Source organism: Bos grunniens, chromosome 19, assembly GCF_055505025.1.
Source record: "Bos grunniens cultivar Pamir isolate PY7600 chromosome 19, Bosgru_T2T1.0, whole genome shotgun sequence".
In the NCBI taxonomy this organism is placed as follows: Eukaryota; Metazoa; Chordata; class Mammalia; order Artiodactyla; family Bovidae; genus Bos; species Bos grunniens.
The window spans coordinates 35,638,158-35,662,751 of NC_141183.1; the positions used below are offsets into that span (position 1 = coordinate 35,638,158).

Genomic DNA, 24,594 nt, shown 5'->3' on the forward strand with positions numbered 1-24,594 from the left:
CTGCTCTCCTCGGCCCGAGCCCCGGGGCAGACAGGTAAGTAAAGAAGAGAGCAGAGCGGAGGCTGAGGTGGAAACTAAAACCAGCTGAAAAACACTGAGAAAGGGTAGGGGGAGAAGGGTGGGAGCCTTTTAAGAAAAAGCCGGATAAAGAGGAAAAGAGAAAAAAAACAATAAAATAAAATCGACTCTGGTGGGATTCGAACCCACAACCTTTGAATCGCTCTTTCGTCACTAGAAGTCCAATGCGCTATCCATTGCGCCACAGAGCCACCTGGTGGGCGCCAGCGTCTGACGGCTTACGGGTACTAGAATGGGAAGAGGGCGGGGGGAGGGGGAGGGTTGTGAGGGAATTGGGCGGGGCGTGGCAGGAGCGCGCGGTTTGGACCTCAGAGGCCTCCATGGAAGAGGTAGCGTGCGCAAAGCGTGTGAGCGAAGTGGGAGTGAGGGTGCACAAGGGTGGAGGAAACAGCGCGACGGAATATGAGCCAACGAGCGAGTATGGAGCTCGCTGGAGGTTTGGGGAATTCTTCTAGTTCAGGCGCACCCCACTCCCGGATGTGGCCCCATCTCTAAGAATAAACTTGTTTTGTTGTTAATTTCTGTGTACCTTTGTTTTTTCTGGTCTATCTGCTTTGTCATCTGCTGCTCTGCTGTCCGAAGTAATCTCCATAATTCTCAGAAGAAAAGCAGCCAATTTAGGGCAATCATTCGTAGAGCCACACCTCCCACCTCCCCCTCCCTTCTAGTCTCTTAGGAGGACTGTGAGGACGGCTGTCCCCCACGCAGGTAGCGTGGCCGAGCGGTCTAAGGCGCTGGATTTAGGCTCCAGTCTCTTCGGAGGCGTGGGTTCGAATCCCACCGCTGCCAGACCAGAGTTTTTCTGTAGGTTTAAGCACCATTGGGGAAGTTTTTTGTAGAATATAATTTATTTAGTTTTATGAAAACTCCTGGTAGCGGTCTCACCAATTTGTATTCCAGACAGAACTTAAGTCTGCATCCCAGCCCCAAATTAATACAAAATGGAAACTTCTAAAAAAAAATCTCGGATCTCCATTATCGATCTCCGCTTTGACATGTCATAAGATAATATTCAAAACAATTTGCTATATATTGAAGTGACTCTCTGTAAATTCTCCTAAAGGCGTGGTAGAGGCTCGAATTATCTAGTCTGAAAAGCTCAAAAGGTAAGAACCAGCTTAATTTTCTTTCAGATCCTTTCAGAACATAAGAGAATATCATACACAAAACTCATAAATAATACAATAGAACACACTGGTATTGAGTGAAAAGAAAATATAAAGGTTCCACCGAGATTTGAACTCGGATCGCTGGATTCAGAGTCCAGAGTGCTAACCATTACACCATGGAACCGACGACGTTCCACCTCTTTTCAGAGACTATGTATATATTATCAAACTTCCTACTCTGCTTCCACTTTGCCATTCTCAGGAGATGAAGCAAAATAAACGGAGTTGTCGGATAAGATGAATACCACTTTCAAGCACCTGAAATATGAATCTAAATGTGCTTTAATTATAAATACACACCGTAATTAAACGATAGTATGAAAAAAGTTTAAATTTAATAATTTTAAAATATTGATTACATGATAAGAGACTATATTGGGTTAAATAAAATTTTACTAAAATTAATTTCAAAAAATAATTTCACCTATTTCTTTGTACTCTTTTTGATGTGTGGCTCCTAGTAAAATTAAATTCACACGTATGGCTCGGGTATGTACTGCTCTAAAACATCTCTGCTCTCACTCCACTGTCATTCCTTCTGCCTTCTGAATAAAACCCTGAAGTACTTTAATTTCGTTTCCTCTTAACACCATCTAACAAACTTGCCTTATTCTTTTCCTCTGTTATGTTCGAAGGAATACAAATATTTACGGTACTGAAAAATCCAAAGATTGTCGTGCACCAACCAGTAGAGAAAAAGTAACCGCCCGAACAGGGACTTGAACCCTGGACCCTCAGATTAAAAGTCTGATGCTCTACCGACTGAGCTATCCGGGCTCTCCCTCAGACTTTGTTCTACTTTCTATAAGAGTTTTGTATTGACGAAATTCATTCGCGTAGTGAAGTGACTGTAGTTATGTGTGTATGCAAGGGACTCCAGAAGAAACCGAGAGAAAGCTGGTGAAGCCAGTGACCGGTGATTGCTTTTTATCGGATCCCCCTCAGCACAGCAAGTGTTAGGACGCTAGAGCCTAAGCGCCGCCGAAGCTGGGTGGGTGCGGCATCGGCACGGCCGCGCGGGGGCGCTTCCGCAGAGGGCTTCCCTCTGGGAGAAGTTTGTTCCCAGTCCGATGACCTAGGTCCCAGGCACCCCACGTACCTGGGCCGACCCTGCCTACCGCCCCAAAGCCAAGGGTGGGCCGCGGAGAGAAAAGGATGCCACATGAAGCCTTCAGATGCTGTGCTCCCGGAGACGACTTCGGTCCCCAGATCGGCCACATTCCAAGGGAGAGGCACTGAGTTCCGCCGTGCCATAGATCCGGGACACACAGGGCCGGGTTGGGGGTGAGGGGGGTACCAACTTCAGGAGGTGACAGGAGGGTTGTTTATGACCCCTATGCCATGTGTAGAGATGCATGTTAGACTCGCGTGTGGCTGTAGTCACGTGTGATTTATGGCTCACTTGTGTATAGTGATTCACATGGATGATTCACAATTAGGAATGCGGGTGCCCTGTGCCCAGTTCTGACAGAGAGAGAGAAGGAAAGGTTTTCCGGGAGGCTGAGGAGTGGGCGGACAGGGCATCAGTTGGCTTCTGACCAGGAACAGATCAATGTCCCAATCATGCAGGCGTCACCTAATGCCTGTCTCCCTCTGGCATCTGGTCCCTCCCTTCCCAGTAGGACCCGGGCTCCTGATAGCTATCTGGGTGAACCTGGTCCTGCCAGTCAGAGGGACCGGTTTTGCCAGAGGCGAACAAGCAACTATTAGGGAGAAAGGCTGCGGGTGGGAAGAGCCAGCCCGCAGCTAGCAAGAACAGAGAGTTTCTGGAGACAGAGAGCCAGCGAGTGGGCCCTAGAGCATCCCAGAGAGAGCTGGGCTTTTCCTCAAAGGCCCATCCTGCCCAACCAGGTCCCGCGGGTCGGCAGCCCAGGAGCTCAGCCCTGCCTGTTCTGTGGCTCACCTCCTCCAGGCCAGCTGCTGGGGCATCCCTTCTTTCCTCCCATCATGGCCCTGTACCGCGTGTGTGTGACCACTGGTCCCTACCTGATGGCTGGCACACTGGACAACATTTTTGTCACACTGGTGGGCACATGTGGTGAAAGCCCCAAGCAGCGACTGGATCGCATGGGCAGGGACTTCGCCTCTGGATCGGTGAGTAGAGGAGAAAGGGAGGTGGCGACCCTGAGGGCCACCAGGTACAGGGAATCCTGAAGGAGGGGAGGGTTTTTCTCCCCAGGGCTCATCAAATCCTGCAGAACTCAGGATGCCGGCCCTGACCTCGTGGCCACCCCATTCTGGTCCTTGTCTTTCCTGGGGATCATAAATCCTACCCAGGCAGGGGCTCCAGAGAATTCCACTGGCTTCCTAGCTCCTTCTCCAATAACTGAAGGTGGGCTTTGGGGAAGCTGCTTGCCCTCTCTGAGCCTGGGTTTCCTCTTCTCCAGAGGGGTCTACCTGACTCTGCCAGGCCCCAGCACTGTTGGCAGATGGCCAACATCAGGTGGGGGCTCCAAGGAGGCTTGGGAGAGCCAGAATGCACCCTGCTCACACAGGGCTCCTGCAGCAGCTTCTGCCAGATGAAGGATGCCTTTTTGTAATTCACGACAAGGCACTGCATGGGGTACAGCCAGCTTGGGTATACTTGTCAGGCAAGGCGGAGGTGTAGAAGGCGGAGGTGTAGGCGCACTTTTCAAGGTGCAGGATGACTTAGGCTGTTCCTCGCCTCTCACCGGCTTGCTCTCTTGCCCCCACCCCAGGTGCAGAAGTACAAGGTGCGCTGCTCAGAGGAGCTGGGTGAGCTCTTGCTGCTGCGGCTCCACAAGGAGCGCTATGCGTTCTTCCCCCAAGACTCCTGGTACTGCAGCTGCATCTGCGTCACTGCCCCCGATGGCACCCTTTCCCACTTCCCCTGCTACCAGTGGATGGAGGGCTACTGCACTATCGAGCTTCGACCAGGAACAGGTGTGTCAGAGGCAGGGGCTGGCCTGGGCTTCGGAAGCACCTGCTGGGAGCAGCAGAGACGGTGGGGGGTGGGGGTGGTTGGCTGTCACAGAGCCCAGGGTGTAGACAGTAGGGCTGGAGTTAGGGTAACTGCAACTCAGGGATCCCAAGTAGGTGCTTTCTGAAAATTCAAGCCTCGAACACCCTGAAATGCAGGCGCTTTCTGGGCAGTATGTACCCCTCTGGAGACACACCCAGTCTAGGTGTGCACTCACATACACTCATACCACTCAGAGTCATACGCACAGAAACACACAGAGATGGTGGTATGCTCGCCACCGTCACCCTGCTCCTTCCCAAGTCAATTCCTCTGAGAGGAGTTAAACTGCAAGTGGAGTTACTGAATTTCAACTGGGGAGAAGCCCTGAATGTTTAGAGAATTTAGCTGGACAGGCCCTGGCCCACTAGTACTGGCTTTCCTGGTGTGGATGAAGTTCTGTGAGGTGCTGTTCAGGTTCTTTCCTGAATTTGGGTGGGGGGCTTTGAAGGATGCTGGACTGAAGCTACTTCAGTCTCTGGACCCCTTTCCCTCCCAACCCCCACCCCCACCCCCCACTTCCCACACCCACCCCCCACTTCCCACACCCACATCTCCTGAGCTATCTCATCCAGAGACAGGCAAGACTAGGGTGAGTCTGAGTGTGGAGATGAGTCTTAGGGCTGAGAGATGATGTCAGGTGAGGTGCAGTGAGTGAACATTACCCTTGCTGACACTGAGTTCCTCACAGACTGCATTCCAAATCCCTATCTGTCACCACAACACATCCACCGGTCACTTCACAAGACATGTTTGTTCACCAGTCCTGTGTCAAATATGTATTTTGTGCATGGTGCCAGGCACCATGCTGGATGCTGGGAATACAAAAAATGAATACCATGTGACTTCTGCCCCCAAGGAGTTTGCAGTCTTGAAAAGGAGACACACATGTAAACAATTAGAGAGTTGCTATAATCTGGGGGTAAAGCTGCCCCAAATCCTTTCTACTGATGAATGCACAAAGAATGGGGGACAACAGTGTCCCTGAGGGACTGGGTTCAAGGGTTGGGGGTTCAGGAAAGGCATGCTGGAGGGGTGTCATTTGAAAAGAGACTTACCAATGAGTAATCTTCATTACCCACAGCAAGAACTATTTGTCAGGACTCCCTTCCCCTCCTTCTGGATCACAGGAAACGGGAACTCCAGGCCCGACAGGAATGCTACCGGTGAGGGTGGCCTAATTTGACTTCTTTCCCATCTTACTCTGACCTGATCCTTAATCAGACTGTTACTAACTCTAACCTCAGTTCCAACTTTGGGGGCCCAACTCTGATCACCACCCTCATTTAAACCTCAATCTAATGCTGACCCTGAGTCCAGGCCCAAAACACAAGTACTGATAATTGTCCCCAGTACCATCAATGGATCCACACTCAACCCTCAGCTGTCCTTGATGTGACCCAGATACCAGACATGTCCCTAGGATTGGCCAACTTCAGCCCATCCTGAGCCTCACCCCAAAACCAGCCATGATCTTGATCTCAACACAAACCCAACTCTAAACCAGTTTGGATATTCATGCCATCCTCAAATACTACCCAGATCTGAAGCCCAGTGTCTTCAGGGAAAAAAACAAACATACTTCAATTCCTTGTCACCTGCTCAGAAAGTGGGTGGTTTCTGGGAGTTTTCATTTAAATTTGTGTCTTTAAAAGCTAAGGCTTCTGTTTACCCTAACCTTCACTTGCCACTTCAATCTCTTTCCCCTGGAAGCTGGAAAGTCTACGCCCCTGGCTTCCCCCGCATTATAGATGTCAGCAGCTTTGAGGAGATGGAGTCAGATAAGAAATTTGCCTTGACCAGGACAGCGCCTCGTGCAGACCCAGGTGACAGGTGAGGGTGGACTGAGAGTTGGGGAAGAAGCTGGAAGGGCATGAAGTGAAGGGTCTGCTGTGAGGACTTGGCTGGGCAGCTTGGGAGTCATAGTCTGTGACAAATGCAGTTTAATTCAAGTGTCCGGAGCAGAATGGGTGGGGATGGCCCCAGGAGTCTGGCAGAGAGGAGGGGAGAGGGCAGGGAAGGTACCTGGAGTGAGCAGAGGCCTGGGGACTCTCTGGGAGGAGAGAGGGGAGGAATTAAGGGGAATGGACTGCAGGTCCCTCTGACTGGTTTCTGCCCTTCTGCTTCCCTGCTCCCCAGCAGTGGGAATCAGTACCTGCCTGGCTTCCCCATGAAAATTGACATCCCCTCCTTGCTGCACATGGAGCCCAATATTCGCTACTCCGCCACCAAGACGACCTCGCTGCTCTTCAACGCCATCCCCGCGTGAGGCCACTGCCCTCTCTGCACTCCTGCTCCCTCTCCCTCTGTCCCTTTGATCAATCATCTACATCTCTGCCCCTGTCTCCCCTCCATCCACCCCACCCCCAGTCTCTCCTTCACCTCCCCCTGCCCCATCTCCACTCTATTTTTAAGCAACTCTTCTCTAGCTCCCCATCATCACCTCTTTGCTCTTAAACTCTCCTTCTCTTTCCAGTCCTCAAACCAATAGAATTAATTGAGCACTTACCCTGAGCAGAGCACGGTCCCAGTCACTGCTAGTGGGACCAGGCTGAGCAGGACCAGAGAGGGCCAGTCTTTTTAAGATTTAAGGAGGTGGTCAGGACACCTCAGGTTCAATTTCCTGGCCAATACTTTCTAGCTTTATGACCTTGATTTTCAGATAGCCTTTAAACAGTTTTCTCATTTATGACAATAATATTCATACTGACTTCATAGGTGTAGGGGAAAACTTTAGAGAGCTAACATCCAGGGAACATCCCTGGTGGTCCAGTGGTTAAGACTCCATGCTCCCCCTGCAGGGGGCACGGGTTCGATTCCTGGTCGGGAAACTAAGATCTCGAAGGCTGCACAGTGCAGCCAAAAAAAAAAGAAAAGCTAATATCCAGCACAAAAAGTTGTAGTATTAGGATACAAGTTGTAGTATTAGGATACAGTCTTGGCTGTGATGGACTACGGGCTCAGGCTCCCCTGGGGAGATGTATCTGCAAGGCAGTTAATTAATATTGGTGGGTGTTAATTAATATTGGTGGGGTCACGGGCAGCTCAAGTCTGAGGTTCTGAGTGTGACGTGGCTGGAGGGGGTCCAGTTGACATCTGGTCCTGACAGGAGCAGGGGTCAGGAGGTGGTTGCTGGGAGACAGATGGGATTGAAGCTTTGGGCTGGGAGAGAGGAAAGGAGAGGGGGAATGGGTGGGTCCTGGGAAGACCCAGGTCATTCTGTGGGGCTCAGCCACCTGCTACCTGCTGCATTAGCAGGCCCAGAGGAGGCCATGGCAAGGACCTGGATCCTCACGTTCTGGGCTTTGGTGCCACAGCCGTTCTTCCGGAGAAGAACTAGTGGGAGGGGATGTAGGGGTGAGGCGGGATATGGAGCTTGAGTGTGTCCACAGGAAGACACAAGGGGGCTCAGGTTTCAGGACAAGGACCCACTGAGAGGCCCCAGCAGGACTAAGGAGCATCTCAGAAGCTAGCATCACCTGAGCTGGTCCCCAGATGGATATGTGGGTCGAGGCAGGGGAAGGCCCAGGAGACCATGTGGAGTGCCAGTGTGGGGCTCAGAGAAGGTCCAGTGGGAAGAGGAGTTGGCATTTGGCAGTCTCTGGTCATTTATGGAGGGGAGGGAGTCACTGGGCTTTACTGTGGCATGACTGCAGGGTGCCCTAAAGGACGTGAGTGGCAGGCCTTGGAAAAGGAAGGCCTTTTATTTCTCCTGTCTTGCCTCCTCAGCCTCTGTTTTAATGACCATGCTCCTGTTGAGTTTTTCCCATCCTCTAGAAGGAGAAGGCAATGGCACCCCACTCCAGTACTCTTGCCTGGAAACTCCCACGGACGGAGGACCCTGGTAGGCTGCAGTCCATGGGGTCACTGAGGGTCGGACACGACTGAGCGACTTCACTTTCACTTTTCACTGTCATGCTTTGGAGAGGGAAATGGCAACCCACTCCAGTGTTCTTGCCTGGAGAGTCTCAGGGACAGGGGAGCCTGGTGGGCTACCGTCTATGGGGTCGCACAGAGTCGGACACGACTGAAGCGACTTAGCAGCAGCAGCAGTAGGTTCTTAGAGGGCAGCCGCTCAGCATAGGTTCGTGGAAGGAGTGAGTGGCTCCTTACTGAGCACACAGGAACCTGTCCCTGGGCTTGTCAGGTCACTATTGCCCCCTTCCCCCCATGCCTTCTCCAGGTGCCCACACTCTTCATGACACATCCGCCTCCTTCCACAGCTTACTTTATTGACCGACTGCCACACACCTGCCTGTCCTCTGTTCCATTCCCTTCCATTTGACTTGGCCTAGCTAGTGAGTGATTGTTACAAACTGGGTATGTCAGGGCAACACAGCCCAGTCCTGGCCATAAGGAGCCCACAGTATAATAGGAGTTGATTTGAGTAGTGACATAATGAAGGGTTCACAATATAATGAAGGAAGTAGCAGGTATTTTTGGAAAGATACACACAAGGTCTATGTTTGAGGGGTGATCAGACAATGCTTCATGAGGGACTTTGCATCTAAGATGCACACAGAAGAACAGGTAGTCTTGATATGAGGTGGAGATGTAGGAGATGGTTCTCTAGGACAGGCACAGCTTAACAAGCCCTGGACAGGGAAATTCCTCCAGGGCTCTAGGCTGGGGGCACAGTGCCCATGGCAGCCCTCAGCCCCAAGCCCAACTTCCCCTCCCATAGGTCCTTGGGCATGAAGCTTCGAGGGTTGCTGGACCGCAAGGGTTCCTGGAAGAAGCTGGATGACATCCGGAATATCATGCGTTGCCACAAGACCCTCACTTCAGGTGTGCAGAGCCAGGTGGAGAGGTCCATTCTCCACTCGACCCTGTACTCAGGCTCCTCTGCCTCATGCTGGGAAAAAGCTGAATTCTGGGTTGTGGGGTTCCAGTGGGCAGGGCTCCTGACTTCACTGGGGGCACTCTCCCAGACTCCTCTCAGGAACCCATCTCTCCTTCCTCTGGGTGGGGACAAGAATAGGCAAGTGGGGACAGAGCGAGGGTCAAGGGTCACTTAGGGAGTCCTGATCCTGGTCAGGTGCACTTACCTCTCTTCCCTACCCCTGTCATCAAGAGGTTTGGGCTTTGGGGCCAGACATATGTTCGAGTCTGCCACCCAACTGAGCAAGTCACTCTGCCTCTTAGAGTCCCGTGTTAAACTGAAGATATAATTACACCTACTCATAGGACTGCTGGGAGGAAAGACTAAACCATAGTGATTAGCAAAGTGCGGGGCTGAGCAGGATCTAGTGAAGTGGTTTCAGCCCAACTGGCCCCCTCTCTTGTCCCCCAGAGTACGTCAGAGAGCACTGGTGTGAAGACCAGTTCTTCGGGTACCAGTACCTGAACGGCGTCAACCCTGTCATGCTCCATTGCCTCTCCAGCTTGCCCAGCAAGCTGCCTATCACCAATGACATGGTGGCTCCCTCACTGGGACCAGGCACCTGCCTGCAGACAGAGTTAGAGGTGGGTAAGCTGCCAGTAGGGAGAAGGGATGGGTGTGGAGGGTAAGGGTGGGATGGCTGCATCCAACCTGTAGGCCTCATCCCCAGCCTGGCACCTTTTAAACAGAATAGTTATGGGTAAGGCCCAGATGGGCCTCAGGCTTGAGGCATGAGACAGGGCCTGGTGAACTGGTATGCATGAATGTGACAGCTTGGAGGAAGAGGCCCTGCCCTGGTTCTGGGGCCTCCAAGATCCCAGGTGCTGAGGCCCAAAGAAAGCCATTTTAGGACAGGCCAAAGGCAGTGCCACTAGACAGAGTAAGGACAATCCTGGAGAAGTAGGAACTCTCGGGGTATGGGAGAAGATGATGACCCACCCAGTCTCTGATCTTGACCCAGTCAAGCCCTCAGGCATCCTCCAGAAGGCTGGAGTTGTGGTTGGCGAAATCTCTTCCTGTGTTGATTTTATTGATACTGAATACACTCAAGTCATCTGAGTTGACAGAATAGGAAGGACCAGTGATGGGGAGAGGAGGAGAGGATGCTGGCTTGTCCAAGAGGCTGGGAAGCCAGGTGAGAGGTTGCACAAGGAAGGATTCAGCTGGACCTCATTCCGGACATTCTGGGAAGGGTGAGATTCCCAACACTGGCCTTTAGTGCAGGCACCACGCGTCACTGAGGCCCAGGCTGGAGTGGGAGTGGACAGAGAACAGAGAGGGAAGCAGAGCGCGGGTGCGGAGGACACTCTAAGGCTCCGTGCAACTTCCCCAGAGGGGCAACATCTTCCTAGCGGACTACTGGATCCTGGCGGAGGTCCCGGTCCACTGCATAAACGGCCACCCCCAGTTCGTGGCCGCCCCGCTCTGCCTGTTGTGGCTCAACCCCCAGGGGGCGCTGGTGCCCTTGGCCATCCAGGTGAGCCTGCGGCTGGCTTTGAGGGGGTGTGGACCAGGCTTCGGGAACGCGGCCTCAGGGGGCACCTATCAGTCTAAAGCCTCACCCCCTAATTATTCCTCGATGCAGCTCTGCCAGACCCCTGGGCCCGACAGCCCCATCTTCTTGCCCACTGACACCGACTGGGACTGGCTGCTGGCGAAGACGTGGGTGCGCAACTCTGAGTTCCTGGTGCACGAGAACAACACGCACTTTTTGTGCACACATTTGCTGTGCGAGGCCTTCGCCATGGCCACGCTGCGTCAGCTGCCGCTCTGCCATCCTATCTACAAGGTCTGGGTGACCCTCGGGTGGGGGGGGGCCACGGTGGCCTTCTCCCCTGACCTTCGGTTCTTGTGACCTCATCCCACTTGCAGCTTCTGCTTCCCCACACTCGCTACACGTTGCAGGTGAACACCATCGCCCGTGCTACGCTGCTCAACCCTGAGGGCCTTGTGGACAAGGTGCGGCCTCTACCCTGCCCTTGCCCGGGGCTCCGCCCCTGAGGGCACCTTGCCCCGCCCACAATGGGACCGCCAATCCCATTCCCCATTCCCGGCCCACCCCTTTCCACACGCCCCAAGTCTCCTACCTGCCCCGCCCACAACCCCGCCTCCCTCCCTCCAATCCCCTCCACCCGCCCCACCTCATCAGGCTCCAACTCCAAAGGCTCCTGGAGGTGGGCAAGGCACCCCAGCCTGAGCACACCTGCCCGCTGACTCCGCGTTGGCGCTCCCCTCCGGCTCGCCCGGGATTCAGTTCATTCTTCTAGTTACCAAACACCTAAGGATTACCTCCTACGCATGCAGTAAGGCCGCAGCCTGCGCAGCCCACGTCCTGCTCTTAAGGGTGTTTAATTCTTGGTCTTGGATGCTTGATTAACTGTAAAATTCCCTCTGCTGAGTCTCTAGCCCCATCTCTGGGGTGGGGGTTGGGGCGGTCGTGGAGACCAGCTGTGTTGTGTCCTCAGGTCACGTCCATTGGGAGGCAGGGCCTCCTCTACCTCATGAGCACCGGTCTGGCCCATTTCACCTACACCAATTTCTGCCTTCCGGACAGCCTGCGGGCCCGCGGTGTCCTGGATATCCCCAACTACCATTACCGAGATGACGGCTTGAAGATCTGGGCGGCCATTGAGAGGTGTGGGCCTGGGGCCTGTGGCCAATCTGGCCCCACCAGGGCCTCCTGGCCAAGGGAACAATATGGATCCGTGTGCTCATGTAGGATGGGGCCCTTGGTGCTCGGGGGTTTCAGGTGTTTAGAGCGCAGTATGGGGCAGCGCAAGGGTGAGAATTGGGGGTTGGACTTCCTCATGAAACGGCAGGTAGCTGTGGGCTGGGGAGGGCCTGGGCTGTGTGTGAATGTGGCAGAGGACGGGAAGGACACGGAGTCCTGAGAGGTCAGGGCAGGGGCAACAGCTTGATGTGGGCGGGGCCTCCAGGTGGACTGGTCTTCCTTTCTCCCAGGTGGGGAGGGGAGGCCTCATGTCAGCCTCTCCTCAGCACCCATGACTCTGGAGTGGTGGTGAGAATTGAGGGAAGCCTGGGCACTGTGGCTCCAACTCAATATGGGGGTCCCCACTGAACCTCCATGGACTCGAAGTGGACTCTGGGCAGCTAATTCGCACTAGCCTGAGCAGCCTTGGGCCTTGATTTTGGGGCCGGTCTGAACGCAGGGTCACTGCTGGAGCAGGGACATCTTTTTCCTGCAGCTTCGTCTCAGAAATCGTGGGCTACTATTATACCAGTGATGCATCTGTGCAGCAGGATTCAGAGCTACAGGCCTGGGTCGGAGAGATTTTTGCTCAGGCATTTCTGGGCCGGGAAAGCTCAGGTATCCCCTCCCCGTCCCCCCAGCTACAGACCCAATGACCCGCTGTCCCCCTTGGCCCTACCAGGCCCCCAGTTCTTATTCACTGAGCAGCCTTTAAAGCACATGCCATCATTAGCCCCACTGGATAGATAAGGGAAGGCGTAGAGAAGGCCGCACTGGCAGTAAGTGGCAGAGGCAGGGCCCAGAGCCAGCTCCCAGCATCTCTGGCACCCTTGCTTTCAGCCACTACATGGTCCCTGCTCGACCTTTGCCACCCATTCACCTTCACTTGCTGAGATCTGGGGATGTGTTGCTTTATGGTAGAAGCCATCTCCAGCCTCCAGCACTAAGGACTCTGGAACTCTCTCTCATACCCTCTTATGCCTATCCTGCCAGGTGGCCCCTCCAGCCACCAACCTCTCTCACTTGTGGCTTCATGGAGTAGCTTGGTGCCGCTGCTGCCTGATTCCTCCTTACTGACATGTGTCACCTGTCCCTGGCTTTCCCCTCTCTTTTGACACTGCCTGAGAGGCCTTTGAGACCCAAGTGACCAGTCCTCTTAGGCCTCCTTTGCTTAACCTAAGTGCAAGCAGATGCCCCCGACTGCCCTCCCCTCCTTAAAGTCTTCCCTTTGCTCCAGGAAGGGTGTGTCTTTCTGACCTCCCCTTTCTTTCAGGGCTTCTGCTGCCTCCTGATCCTGATTCCAGCTCTGGTTTGTCCTGGATCTCTGTCTCCTCTCGCTCTACCCTTCCCTAACAGAACGATCCTTTCTCCTGTTTCTCCTCTATGGCTGATTCCAGACTTGGAAATCCCCCCTTCCCCATTCCCTGAGGAAACTTTCCTTGTTGGCTGTCTCACTGTCACTCTTGAGACCAGCACATGAAAACTACAAGTTGTCCTCTGTAGAAGGACTTCTGGCCTTGCGTGGGTTACACATGCCATTGCTACTCTCCACAGCCTACCTCCCAGGTGCCAATGTGTGACGGTCTGTATTTCAGGCACTGGAAAGTGCAGACAAGGCATCTCTATCTGGGTGAGTGGAAGAAAATAAAAGGCTCAAAGTGGCACAAATGTCCACCCTCTAGTTCCCCCAGCCGGAGGGAGGGAGACTCTCACTGCCTGGGATGTCTTCTCTTAGCGGGGGGTGGGGTGGGGAGGGGGCGGCGGGGAATGCAACTTTTAGCTGACTCAGCACTTCTGGTGGCCACCCAGAGCAACTCCTGCCTGGGGAAACCTGAGGAGGAGGCATGGTCTCAGGTCACCAGGAAACAGAATGAACAGCTGTTGTAGTCCTACCTGTAGTGGGCTCCAAAGCATTTTTTTTTTTTTTTTTTCCTAGTCCCTTGGGAATCTTATTTCCTTCGTCAGGGATTGAAACTGTACCCTCTGCATCGGAAGTGTGGAGTCTTAACCATCGGACCACTAGGGAAGTTCTAGCTTTTTTTTTTCCAAACAAAAGTTTGAACATATAGAAAAGTAGAGAGTATGATACTCTACTTTTACCCACCTCGATGCAGTTTACCCACCACCTAGATACAGTTCCTAACATCTTGCCATATTTGATTAAGTTGTTGCTGTTGTTTATTTACACATATTTCACATTTTACCTCTAATTAATATGCATCTCAAAAAAAAAAAAACCCACAACACTTTCCTACACAATCACAATGCTGGCATCACGTTTAACAAAATTGACAATTAATCTCCAACGTTACCCTCTTACTTGTCCCATTCTCCTTCAGTTGGTCCTATTGATTCTGGAGCCAGTCAAGGACCAAATGACATATGTGTTCATTTTGACTCTAAAGTCTCTTTTACTTTAGGACAGCCCCCCTCCACCCTTTTTAAAATCACATAAATGTCTGACAAGGGCTATGGAAAGGCTAAATTGTTCTGCAGAATGTCTTGTCTTCCGAATTTATCTAATTGCTTCCCCACGTTGTTATTCCTCTACACACTGTGTTGTTTGTCAACCGGAAGTAGTATCTAAAGGTTAAATGTCTGGGGCAAGAATGTTCTCCAGTGATGTTGTGTTCTCCACATTGCATCATACTGGGAGGCGTGCGATGTCAGGCTATCTCACTATTAGTGACGCCAAGCGTGATTTCTGGGTTAAGGTGGTGACAGCCAGACCTCTTTTGGATCTTCTGAAGGGCAGCCCCTCCCTGTGCTTTGCAACTCTACTGTTAATCAGGGAGCATCCTGATCCTGACTGCTTCTCCTCCAGGGGCAGCTGTTTTTCTCTTCAGGGTTATCTGTTTCCTATTCAACACACAGAGTGGGATCAACTGTCTTGTCTTTCTTTATTCAACTTGTCTCTGATTTAACACATCAGGACATTCTTCAGATTGACAAACATCTCTTCCAACTGGCACACACTTATACTACACTCATGTTTTCAGGTAAAACACATTCGTTCATTAACCTCAGCATGCCTCTGGCTTCCACATTTCAAAGGGAAAAAATATTATGCGCTACAGAAGAATTCCTATATGTCGTCTGACTTTGCTTTTTTATTCTATCCTCCATGAACAGCACATTTGGAAAATTCCCACACACTCCCAGGCAGACAGATACCTAGTCCTTCCTTCAAGCGTCCCCATCTGCTCTGTTGCAGCCTCTTTCCTGTCATCCTGACTCCAAACCTTGGTGCCATCTTGACTGCTGTTCCCTGATGTCTTCCTCTCTCCCTAAATCCAGTTAAGTAGCTGGTGCTATTGTCCCCATCATTTCCCACTGCCACCACCTAGTCTTAGTCCTCTCACTACTCCTGCAACGTGGCAGCTGCCTCTCAACCTATCCCACCCCTCCCAGCCTCTCTCTACTCGCCCGCCGCCAATTCTGCAGGGCCACCGCCCCAGTAATCCTCTGAAATAGTCCCTAGAAACCACCCTTCCTGGCAAAGTGCTGTAACCTCACATCCAATCAAGTCCCCTCCCTGTCCCCTCACCTTGCTTCTGATTCTGTGCCTGACCACTCTGGCTTCCTATCCTCTCGTGCATTCACTTCATTCAACCAGTAATATTTATTAAATACTGTTAATATTTATTAAGTATTGTTTTAGGTGCTGGGGTTTGGCAGTGAACATGACAGGCAAAAATCCTGGCCTTCAAGAAGCTTAACATTCTCGTGGGGAGATATGGATAATAAACTAGCAAATATGTCAAGTGGTTAAAAAGAAGAACAAAACAGCATCGGGATACAGCAGGTCAAGGTAGGGAGATTACTTCAGTTAGGAGGTCAGGGAAGGCCTCTTTTAGGAGGTGCTGTCTGCTACAGACTGAAGGAAGGGAGAGCTAGTTCTGTGGATAACTAGGGCAAGAGTGTAAGGACAGAGGTGGAGTCAGTACAGAGACCTCAGGTGGGAATGTGCAGGCAGGTTTAAGAAATCAGCAGACCTGTGTAGCTAAGTAGAGTAGGTGAGAAGGAGAAAAGTAGGGAAGGGAATGAAGTCAGAGAAAGAATAAGAACCAGTTTAAGTAGGGCCATGGTGAGGTAAGTGAGGTGGGAAGCCCTCAACGCATTTTAGGTAGGGGTGGTATAACTAGATTTACAATTCTGAAGGATCACTCAATCTGGCTGTTATGTGGAGAACAAACTGTCAGAGGCAAGGGTGGAAGCAGTCAGATTCATCCAGGGGTGAGACGATGGAGAAGGGATGGTGTGGAGACTGGAGGTGATGGCATGAGGATGGCTTCTGCAAGACTTTGCTGACTTGTGCAGTGTGAGATAAAAGGGGGAGCGAGTGCACAGATTTTGGCTGGAGCAACTGAATGGAGAGCGCTGAAGTGGGCCCACTGGTGGCCACAGGGGACAGGTTTCAGTAATGTGCAGGGTAGGGAGTCAAGCTTGAGGTCTGGCGGGTGTCAGGTCTGAGACGCCTCATAGACACTCAGGCAGAGGTGTCAGCTAGCAGCTGCAGATTTATACCCACTATCAAGTCCAGCATGCAGGGGCGATGTGAACTTGGGAATCATCAGCCAGTGAGAGGTGGTGAAGGCCACAGTCTTGGATGAGACCAATGACATCACAGAAAAGAAGACCAAGGGCTGAGCCTGAAAATACCTTTCTCTTCTTTTTTTCCATTTGAAGCTCACCCCATTATTCTACCCAGGGAGGCCCCTTCTCTTCCTCCAGGAAAGCCTCCTCTAACTACCCAGCCCCATTGCTGAACCTGCCATCTCCTCAAAGGGCCGAGCCCTGGCCTTAAACCTTCCTCTGCTTCCATCACTGTGGGCTTATAAGCAGCACCCTCTCTGACCATCTGTCTCTGCCACTAAACCCAACAGCAGATGAGATGATCTGCTCCTGGGTGCTCAGGCAAATCTTGGTGAATTGGGTAGAATTCTATCATTATGTACTAAAACGAGCTGCAGACAGAAGTGCTGTTCCCTTGAACCTGGCTCGTCTGTTATGACCTCTGCTGGCTCAGCTTTTTCTAGTCCTATCCCAGTCCCCCGGTTCAGAGACCACACCATGGTGATGACCATCCGTAACCTGGTGTGATGATCAGTCGCTAAGTTGTTTTCAACTGTTTGCGACCCCATGGACTGTAGCCCACCAGGCTCCTCTGTCCATAGGATTTTTTCAGGCAAGAATACTGGAGTGGGTGGCCATTTCCTCCTCCATGGGATCTTCCTGACTCAGGGACCAAACCCTCATCTAATGCATTGGCAGGAGGATTCTTGACCACTGAGCTACCTGGGAAGCCCCTATCCTTAACCTCAGCCCACTCCCAATACTAGTCTAAAGACAGTGGCAGCCACATGTTTAGTCTGCATTGCTCTCTTTCCTCCTGCAGCGAGCCCCAGTCCTGAGCTTCCCTCAGGAATCTGGTCCCTTCCATCCACACCCTCTTCCCTTCCCCTCACTCTTAGGCTTCCCACGCCAGCTGTGCACCCAGGGACAGCTGGTAAAATTCCTCACTGCAATCATCTTCAACTGCTCTGCCCAACATGCCGCTGTCAACAGTGGGCAGGTGAGGCTGCAGAGGCCGGGCCTGGGGGACACTGGGCCACATAAGATTAGCCTCAGCAGTGGATGTGAGGCCAGAGTTCGGGCTGAGAGCATGCGAGGGTCAAGGCTGTGATGGGTTTATGGACAGGGCTGGGGTTGGAGTGGCGACTGGGTGAAGGGCAGCACTGGGGCTGAATGATGACTGGAGTAGAGCTTGGTCCAAGCTCGTAATGATGACTCAAGTTGGGTTGTGGAGGGAGTAACTGAGGGGCTCCTGTTGTGGACAGGATGTGGCCAGGTGGAGTAGCAGGCCAGCCCAAGGCTCATTTCTCGGTGACCTCTTTACTCTGGGTCCTCCTCCCTCCTGGGTGACTCATACAACCCAGTCCTGGAACGCTGGGTAGGGGGATAACAAGGGGTGACCCACCCTGAGTCACCCTCTTCCTCACTTCCCTTTTAACAACCCCCTTATTTCCCAACTGCAAGATCTAGGATGGTAGGGGCAGGAACAGGGATGTTGAGGAGGGAGATGGTCCTTCTTTTTTGGCCAACTGACTCAGTTGGGTTGCGGGGGGCTCTCCACAGCATGACTTTGGGGCCTGGATGCCCAATGCCCCGTCATCCATGAGGCAGCCCCCACCGCAGACCAAGGGGACCACCACCCTGAAGAGTTACCTGGACACCCTCCCGGAAGTGAATACCACTTGTAATAATATTCTCCTCTTCTGGTTGGTCAGCCAAGAGCCCAAGGATCAGGTGAGTGGTGGTGGTGGTGGTGGGATGTCTGGGTTTGGGGGGAATTTGCAGGGCCTGGATAGTGGAGGTGGTGGTAGCTGTCCAAGCGAGTTTGGGAGCCAACATCTGGCATTTATGCTGAGTTGCCTTGAGTTCTTCAGTTTCTTCAGGAAATGATAGTTGGGCCCCAGAGACACACTGAAGCAAATACCAGTTTAGTGGCTGGGTCACAACTTCCATCTAATTCACCAGTTTAACCAGTCTATCCACCTATCTGTCCATCCGTCCATCCAACCACTTACTCACCCATCAGTCACTCATCCATTCACCCAGACATTTGTCGGATCCCTCCCATGTGTCAACACAGTGCTGGGCACTGGGAACATAACTCTGAGTGAGAACTTTCTGCCTGCAAGAATCCTATGGTCTACTTGAGGAGACACACAGGGAAAGGAAAAGGGCACCACAGTGTCATAGGAATTATTCATGAATTCCTCCATTCAGTCCATACTTCTTGAGCACCTGCCAAGTGCCAGATACTGGTGTGCAGATATGAACCTTGATGTTGTACGTAAGCTTACAGCCCAGTGACAAGAGGTAAGGATGGGGCCTCATGGAACCTGACGAAGTCCAGGCAAACCTGGAAAGACGTCTTGGAGGAAGTGACATCTAAGATGAAACCTTTCGGACAGGGAGGTGTAGGGCAGACAAAAGAGGGGCAGGGTTAGTTTCTAAACAGAGGGAAGGACTCTACCAAGTGAAGCAAAGTGAAGGTGAGAGTCTGTTGGTACATTTGCAAGAGCATAAACAGCCCAGTTTGGCTGCAATTATTTGTTCAAAAGACAAACGGGAACCATTGAAGGGTTTAAGCCTGGGGTGACATGGCTGAATTTGTGTTTTTGCAAGGGCGCTTCTGTGGCTATGCAGATGGATGGGAAGGGTAATTTTGGAGGCAGGACCGACAGCAAGGAGGCTATTAGTTAGGCCAGGCCAGGGGAGCAGCCCTTGAATCACCAATTACCATTATCTCCATTTACACATTGGGTCATCAGTCATGCCTCTGCCCTCCTGGTCTTGTCCCCAAGCTCTCTGCTGTGATATCCTCATTTCTCACGCTTGACTCCATTTGGCACAAATATTTTATCTCCCTAACAAGATTCAACTTATCATCTCATCGCCTGGGAATGCAAGAACTCGTCCCCGGATGCTACTCCTCTTTGGTCTCACTTCCCAAGGATTTGGAGACATTCATTTCAGTCATTGCAAAGGAAAAACACTGGTTTTTGTTTTTTTTTTTTGTCTACTCACAGAACACTACATTACTACTCTCAATACTCTCTCTCAATATTTCCAGCCACCAAATGTGTGGGGGTGGTTCCCATAGCAAGCAGTTCTTCAACATCAGTTGGGTGTCCTCTGTGTTAGTTGCTCAGTCGTGTCTGACTCTTTGTGACCCCATGTATTGTAGCCTGCCAGGCTCCTTTGTCCATGGGGATTCTCCAGGCAAGAATACTGGAGTGGGTTGCCATTCCCTTCTCCAGGGGATCTTCCCAACCCAGGTCTCCCGCATTGTAGGCAGATTCTCCCAGCACCTCCACATGGGTGTCAATGTGGGTCTGACCCATCATCACCAGGGAAGCCCGTGATGAAATCTAACAATTGTCCTCTAATTGAGCTCAATTCTGACACTGTCCACCTGGAGAGGTGTCAGATCCCACAGGTGAAGGACTCAGTCCCACAAGACTGCTCCTCCACTCCACCCTCCTCACCCCCTTCACGTGACAACTGCAAGTCCAGCTTATCATCTGAGTTTCTGACCAACCCCTCCTCAGTTTTGATCATTTGCTGGGAACAGCTCACAGAGCTCAGGAAAATATTTACTTACTAGATGACTGGCTCATGCTAAAATGACACAACTCAGCAATGACCAGATGGAGGCACTCCAGAGAGCAAGGAGTGTGGGAAAGGGCGTGGAGTTCCCATGCCTCTCTGGGCCCTGTCCCAGCACCTCCACACGGGTGTCAATCTGGAAGCTCTCCAAACTCGTACATGAGGGATTTTTATGGAGGCTTCATTACCTAGGCATGATTGATTAAATTATTGGCCACTGGGGATTAATTCAACCTTCAGTTCCTCCCCCTTCTCCAGAGACTGGGGGGTGAGACTGCAAGTTCTAACCTAATCACAAGGTTGATCCCTCTGGCAACCAGCCTCCAACCCCAGGGAATTTCCAGAAGTCACCTGGTTAACAGAAGCTCAGGTGGGGTTGAAAAGGGCTTATTATGAATAACAAAAGACACCCTTAACACTCTATCACTATGCAGTTATAAGGGTATTAAGAGCTCTGTGCCAGAAACACAAAACCAAATATATTTTTCTTATTATAAGTCACAAAATCACACTGGAAAGGGAAGAGTACACAAGAGGATGAGGGTGGAGAGTTCCCTTTCTCATAAGCCAGTGGGACGCCTAACCCGGAAAGTCATAAGGATAACAACAATAATATACAGCACCTATCACTTCCTGAGGATCTATCATGTGTCAGTCATTAAATCTTATGTGCGCTATTTCAAAATACAAATATAAGTAAGGGGCTATATTTAATATGCTTAATACAGTGACTGGCGTATAAGTGTTCAATAAATGGTAGCTCCATTTTACAGGGCAGAAAACTGAGGTTCAGAGACACCAAGCAGTTTGCCCAAGGTCACAACTAGTAATTAGGCATTGAACCCAGTCATTCAGATTTCTGTGCTCTGCTTTATCAATAGTGACACTATAGTTTCAGAAATTAGATGTTGATCTGGTAAATAAGACATAAAACTGATTCTTTGAAAAGACCAATAAAATAAAGAAACCAGAGATGATTCAAATCAAGAAAAAAATTAACATAAATGTACAACATCAGGAATGGAAAAGGTATGAGAAGAATGGAATAATTAGAAGAAAATACTACTTACAGTTTTATGCAAACAAATTTGGAAACCTAGATGAAATAAGTAATTTTTTTAGGAAAACTTAAAAAACCCCAAGCAAACAAACAAAAGCAAAATACCAGAAGAGGTGAAAACCATACATAAATGAAAAGGGTTGTAAAAGATCTGATCCCTCTCCTTGTAAAGGGAGATTCTATTAAACTTTCAAGGAACAAATAATTCCTAAGTCATTCACACTGCTTGAAAGTATAGAAAAAAGTAGAAGCTTCCTAAATCATTTTACTGGTAACCCTGATACCAGCACCTGGCAAGAGCAGTGCTCTTAAGAAAAGAGAAGTGAGTCTCAGATAGAGGGTTCTAGTCCCAGATCCACATTTCCCACCTGTGTGACCTTGGATATGTAATCGGGCCTCTCTAAGCCTCAGTTTCTTTATCTGTAAAGTGGGAATGATGAAGTACCTGTCTTATCGGATTGTTGTCCTGTTGTGATGGTCCATGTAAAGCTCTTGCAACATGTCCACTGTAATTAAGAAAATAAAATTATAAACTCATTCCACTTAGCTACAACAATCTTAAAAATATATCATTAGCCAATGAAAGCCAATAGTATATAGTAAAACAATAATTCATCATGATGAAGTATAGTTTAACTTAGGAATGAAGGGTTGGTTCAGCCTGATGAAATCTAACAATATCCATCATTACATCAGTAAAGAAACACACCATGTAATCATCTCAATCAATACATGCTGAAAAAGTGTTTGATAAATCAGAATGGCCATTACTAATAAAAACTCAGTATAAGATGAAACTCCCTTATGGAGTTTTGATATTTCAGAAAAGAAAACACTGGACTTATGTTGAAACAATAGAAGTCATTAAAGTCAGAGAGGAGAAAACAAGGCTGTGATTTAACAGTTTCAGGAGGCTCTGTTGGTGCAATAAAACAAGGAAAAGAATTTTTTAAACATCAGGATTGTTGGCAACAGTTTTATTATGTGAGCAGCGTGTGCTGGTTAAGAGGCTGGCCCCAGGAACCCTGATGGTGAACTAGTGGTGTACTGCGGTCAAGCCCAGAGGGGCAGTCCTGTTCTGCTACAGGGTGGGACTGACCAGTTCATTGCGCTATTTTTGAATAGAGGTTGGCTATAGCACCCCACTCCAGTACTTTTGCCTAGAAAATCCCATGGACGGAGGAGCCTGGTAGGCTGCAGTCCATGGGGTCGCTAGAGTCGGACACGACTGAGTGACTTCACTTTCACTTTTCACTTTCATGCATTGGAGAAGGAAATGGCAACCCACTCCAGTGTTCTTGCCTGGAGAATCCCAGGGACGGGGAAGCCTGGTGGGCTGCCGTCAATGGGGTCGCACAGAGTTGGACACGACTGAAGCGACTTAGCAGCAGCAGCAGGCTGGAAAGCACGGTGGCTGACTGGGAGACGCCTCAGAACTGGTTGTCTTCAGGAGTTGCCTTTTGTGTATTCTTGGGCATATCTGGTGGGACGTTTATGTTGATTTCAGTAGTGTTACGGACATGGTTATGTTTCATTCATAGAACAGTGACCCAGGCACAGGAAGGGACCTTTTTAGGGATCAGCGGGCTACTCTGCGCAGGTGGCTGGAACGGTGGTTCCGGGGTTTCAAGGGTTTGCGTTTACAGTGGCCGTGGCTGGGTGACGCCTGCCTTTAGAAGCCACCTTGACTGCATTTGTTGACAACTGTGGCCCTGAACATCATCCTGACCCCACACCTAATTTTGTCCCAGAGGCCCCTGGGCACCTACCCGGACGAGCACTTTACAGAGGAGGCCCCGCGCCGGAGCATCGCTGTCTTCCAGAACCGCCTGGCTCAGATCTCGCGAGACATCCAGGAGCGGAACCGGGGCCTGGCGCTGCCCTACGCCTACCTGGACCCTCCCCTCATTGAGAACAGCGTTTCCATTTAACCCCCTCCTCTTACCGCTAGCGCTAGCGTGAGGAGGGCCACCTTTTTAGGATCCTCCAGGCCCTTCTGTCCTCTGTTCTTGATTAGCCTGCACTTTCTCGACGCGTTTTGTACCCACGATGGCTCTACCATCGCATGAACTGGGCCCTAAGCTGGGAGGGACCAGTCCGGCAGTGTCCGCGATGAGAATCTGCTGACTGAAGTCAAACGCACAACAGGCCCTTCGAAAGGAAGGATCTCCATCATCCCTTGTCCTCCTTTGGGCAGCCTCCTGTGAAAGCCTAGCCTATTCCCCATATTCTATGAAAAATCTACCTCCTCTCATCAGGCCCAGCTTGGGATCCTGAGCCCGCCTTCCCAGTCCTCTCTCATTCCTAAATTCTTTCTTCTACTTCACCTCTTTGTTTCCACCTTCCTCCCATCCTAGGACCAATTCAATCCAACTTACTCTTTTGGAAGAACCTGGAAACTGGACAAGGAAGGATATGTGCTCTGGATCTGCCGTGTGGTTCACTTTGACCCCTGCATCTTTACGGGAAGGATTAGAATTAGAGCCCAGTTTACCTGTACCTCTAACTGTAGTTCTCAGGGCCAAGCTTCCTGGCCTGAGTGTGTGTGTGTGTGTGTGTGTGTGTGTGTGTGTGTGTGTGTGTGTGTGTGTGTGTGTGTATAGTCTCTCTCCAACTCTTTCTTATCCCAACTATCATCCACCACCCACTTTCTGTCCTTAAGCCCAGAAACTTCAATAAAAATTAGTATGCATGCTAAGTCTCTTCAGTTGTGTCTGACTCTTTGGAACCCTATGAACTGTAGCCAGCCAGGCTCCTCTGTTCATGGGGATTCTCTAAGTAACAATACTAGAGAATACCAGTGGGTTGCCATGCCCTCCTCCAGGAGATCCTCCCCACCCAGGAATTGAACCCATGTTTCTTACATTTCCTGCATTAGCAGGCTGGTTCTTTACCCCTAGCAACTCCTGGGAAGCCCCAAAATCAGTATATTTGGCTCCCATTTCATTTTTCTTTTTGTACCTGTGTGTATGTAGATAGGTGGGGTATTCAGAGATGAGAGAAAGAAGGAGCCACAATGAGTCCCTAGAATAGCTGCTCTGGAGACAGGAAGCCTCCCAGCTCAACCAATTACCTAGCCAGGCCCTACATTCCTTCACCTCCCAGACAGAGTGTGTCATCCTTCAGGAGGTGAAAGAGTATCCAGACTCAAGCTGCTGCTGCTGCTAAGTTGCTTCGGTCGTGTCTGACTCTGTGCGACCCCATAGATGGAAGCCCACCAGGCTCCCCCATCCCTGGGTTTCTCCAGGCAAGAACAATGGAGTGGGCTTAGCGACCCCAGGGACTGCAGCCTACCAGGCTCCTCTGTCCATGGGATTTTCCAGGCAAGAGTACTGAGTGGGGTGCCATTGCCTTCTCCGCTAGACTCAAGGGGTCGATACAAAAAACATAGCTATTAGGTATGGCTGAGAGATTTTGCTGTGTACCTGAAACTATCACAACATTGTTAACTGGCTGTTACTGCAATATAAAATAAACAGTTCATAAAATACATAAATAGCCTATAATTTTTTTCTCCTTTAGTTAATGTGGTGAGTT

At 50.8% G+C, this 24,594-nt stretch overlaps 1 protein-coding gene and 4 non-coding genes across 5 annotated transcripts; 2 read left to right on the forward strand and 3 right to left on the reverse strand.

Moving 5' to 3' along the window:
• Nucleotides 1-182: 182 nt before the first annotated feature.
• TRNAR-UCU (transfer RNA arginine (anticodon UCU)) lies at nt 183-269 on the reverse strand. Its single transcript is given in 2 exon segments — nt 183-218; nt 233-269. It is a non-coding gene; the product is annotated as a tRNA-Arg (tRNA).
• Nucleotides 270-785: 516 nt separating this feature from the next.
• TRNAL-UAG (transfer RNA leucine (anticodon UAG)) lies at nt 786-867 on the forward strand. Its single transcript has one exon. It is a non-coding gene; the product is annotated as a tRNA-Leu (tRNA).
• A 432-nt stretch (nt 868-1,299) lies between these two features.
• On the reverse strand, nt 1,300-1,371 carry TRNAQ-CUG (transfer RNA glutamine (anticodon CUG)). Its single transcript has one exon. It is a non-coding gene; the product is annotated as a tRNA-Gln (tRNA).
• Nucleotides 1,372-1,951: 580 nt separating this feature from the next.
• On the reverse strand, nt 1,952-2,024 carry TRNAK-UUU (transfer RNA lysine (anticodon UUU)). Its single transcript has one exon. It is a non-coding gene; the product is annotated as a tRNA-Lys (tRNA).
• A 934-nt stretch (nt 2,025-2,958) lies between these two features.
• On the forward strand, nt 2,959-23,755 carry ALOXE3 (arachidonate epidermal lipoxygenase 3). Its single transcript, XM_086359058.1, has 15 exons — nt 2,959-3,341; nt 3,947-4,151; nt 5,312-5,393; nt 5,941-6,060; nt 6,367-6,492; nt 8,912-9,015; nt 9,521-9,693; nt 10,443-10,586; nt 10,695-10,898; nt 10,982-11,068; nt 11,575-11,744; nt 12,316-12,437; nt 17,294-17,394; nt 17,958-18,128; nt 22,809-23,755. Exons 1-15 carry the CDS (start codon nt 3,195-3,197, stop codon nt 22,986-22,988), a joined length of 2,136 nt encoding a protein of 711 aa, XP_086215184.1. The 5' UTR covers nt 2,959-3,194; the 3' UTR covers nt 22,989-23,755.
• The last annotated feature ends 839 nt before the right edge of the window (nt 23,756-24,594 follow it).

Coding starts and splice junctions, on each gene's coding strand:
- ALOXE3 (XM_086359058.1), top strand. CDS start 3,195: ATGGCCCTGTACCGCGTGTGTGTGACCACTGGTCCCTACCTGATGGCT. Junction 6,061..6,366: donor CGTGCAGACCCAGGTGACAG/GTGAGGGTGGAC, acceptor CCTGCTCCCCAG/CAGTGGGAATCAGTACCTGC. Junction 9,694..10,442: donor GCCTGCAGACAGAGTTAGAG/GTGGGTAAGCTG, acceptor CAACTTCCCCAG/AGGGGCAACATCTTCCTAGC.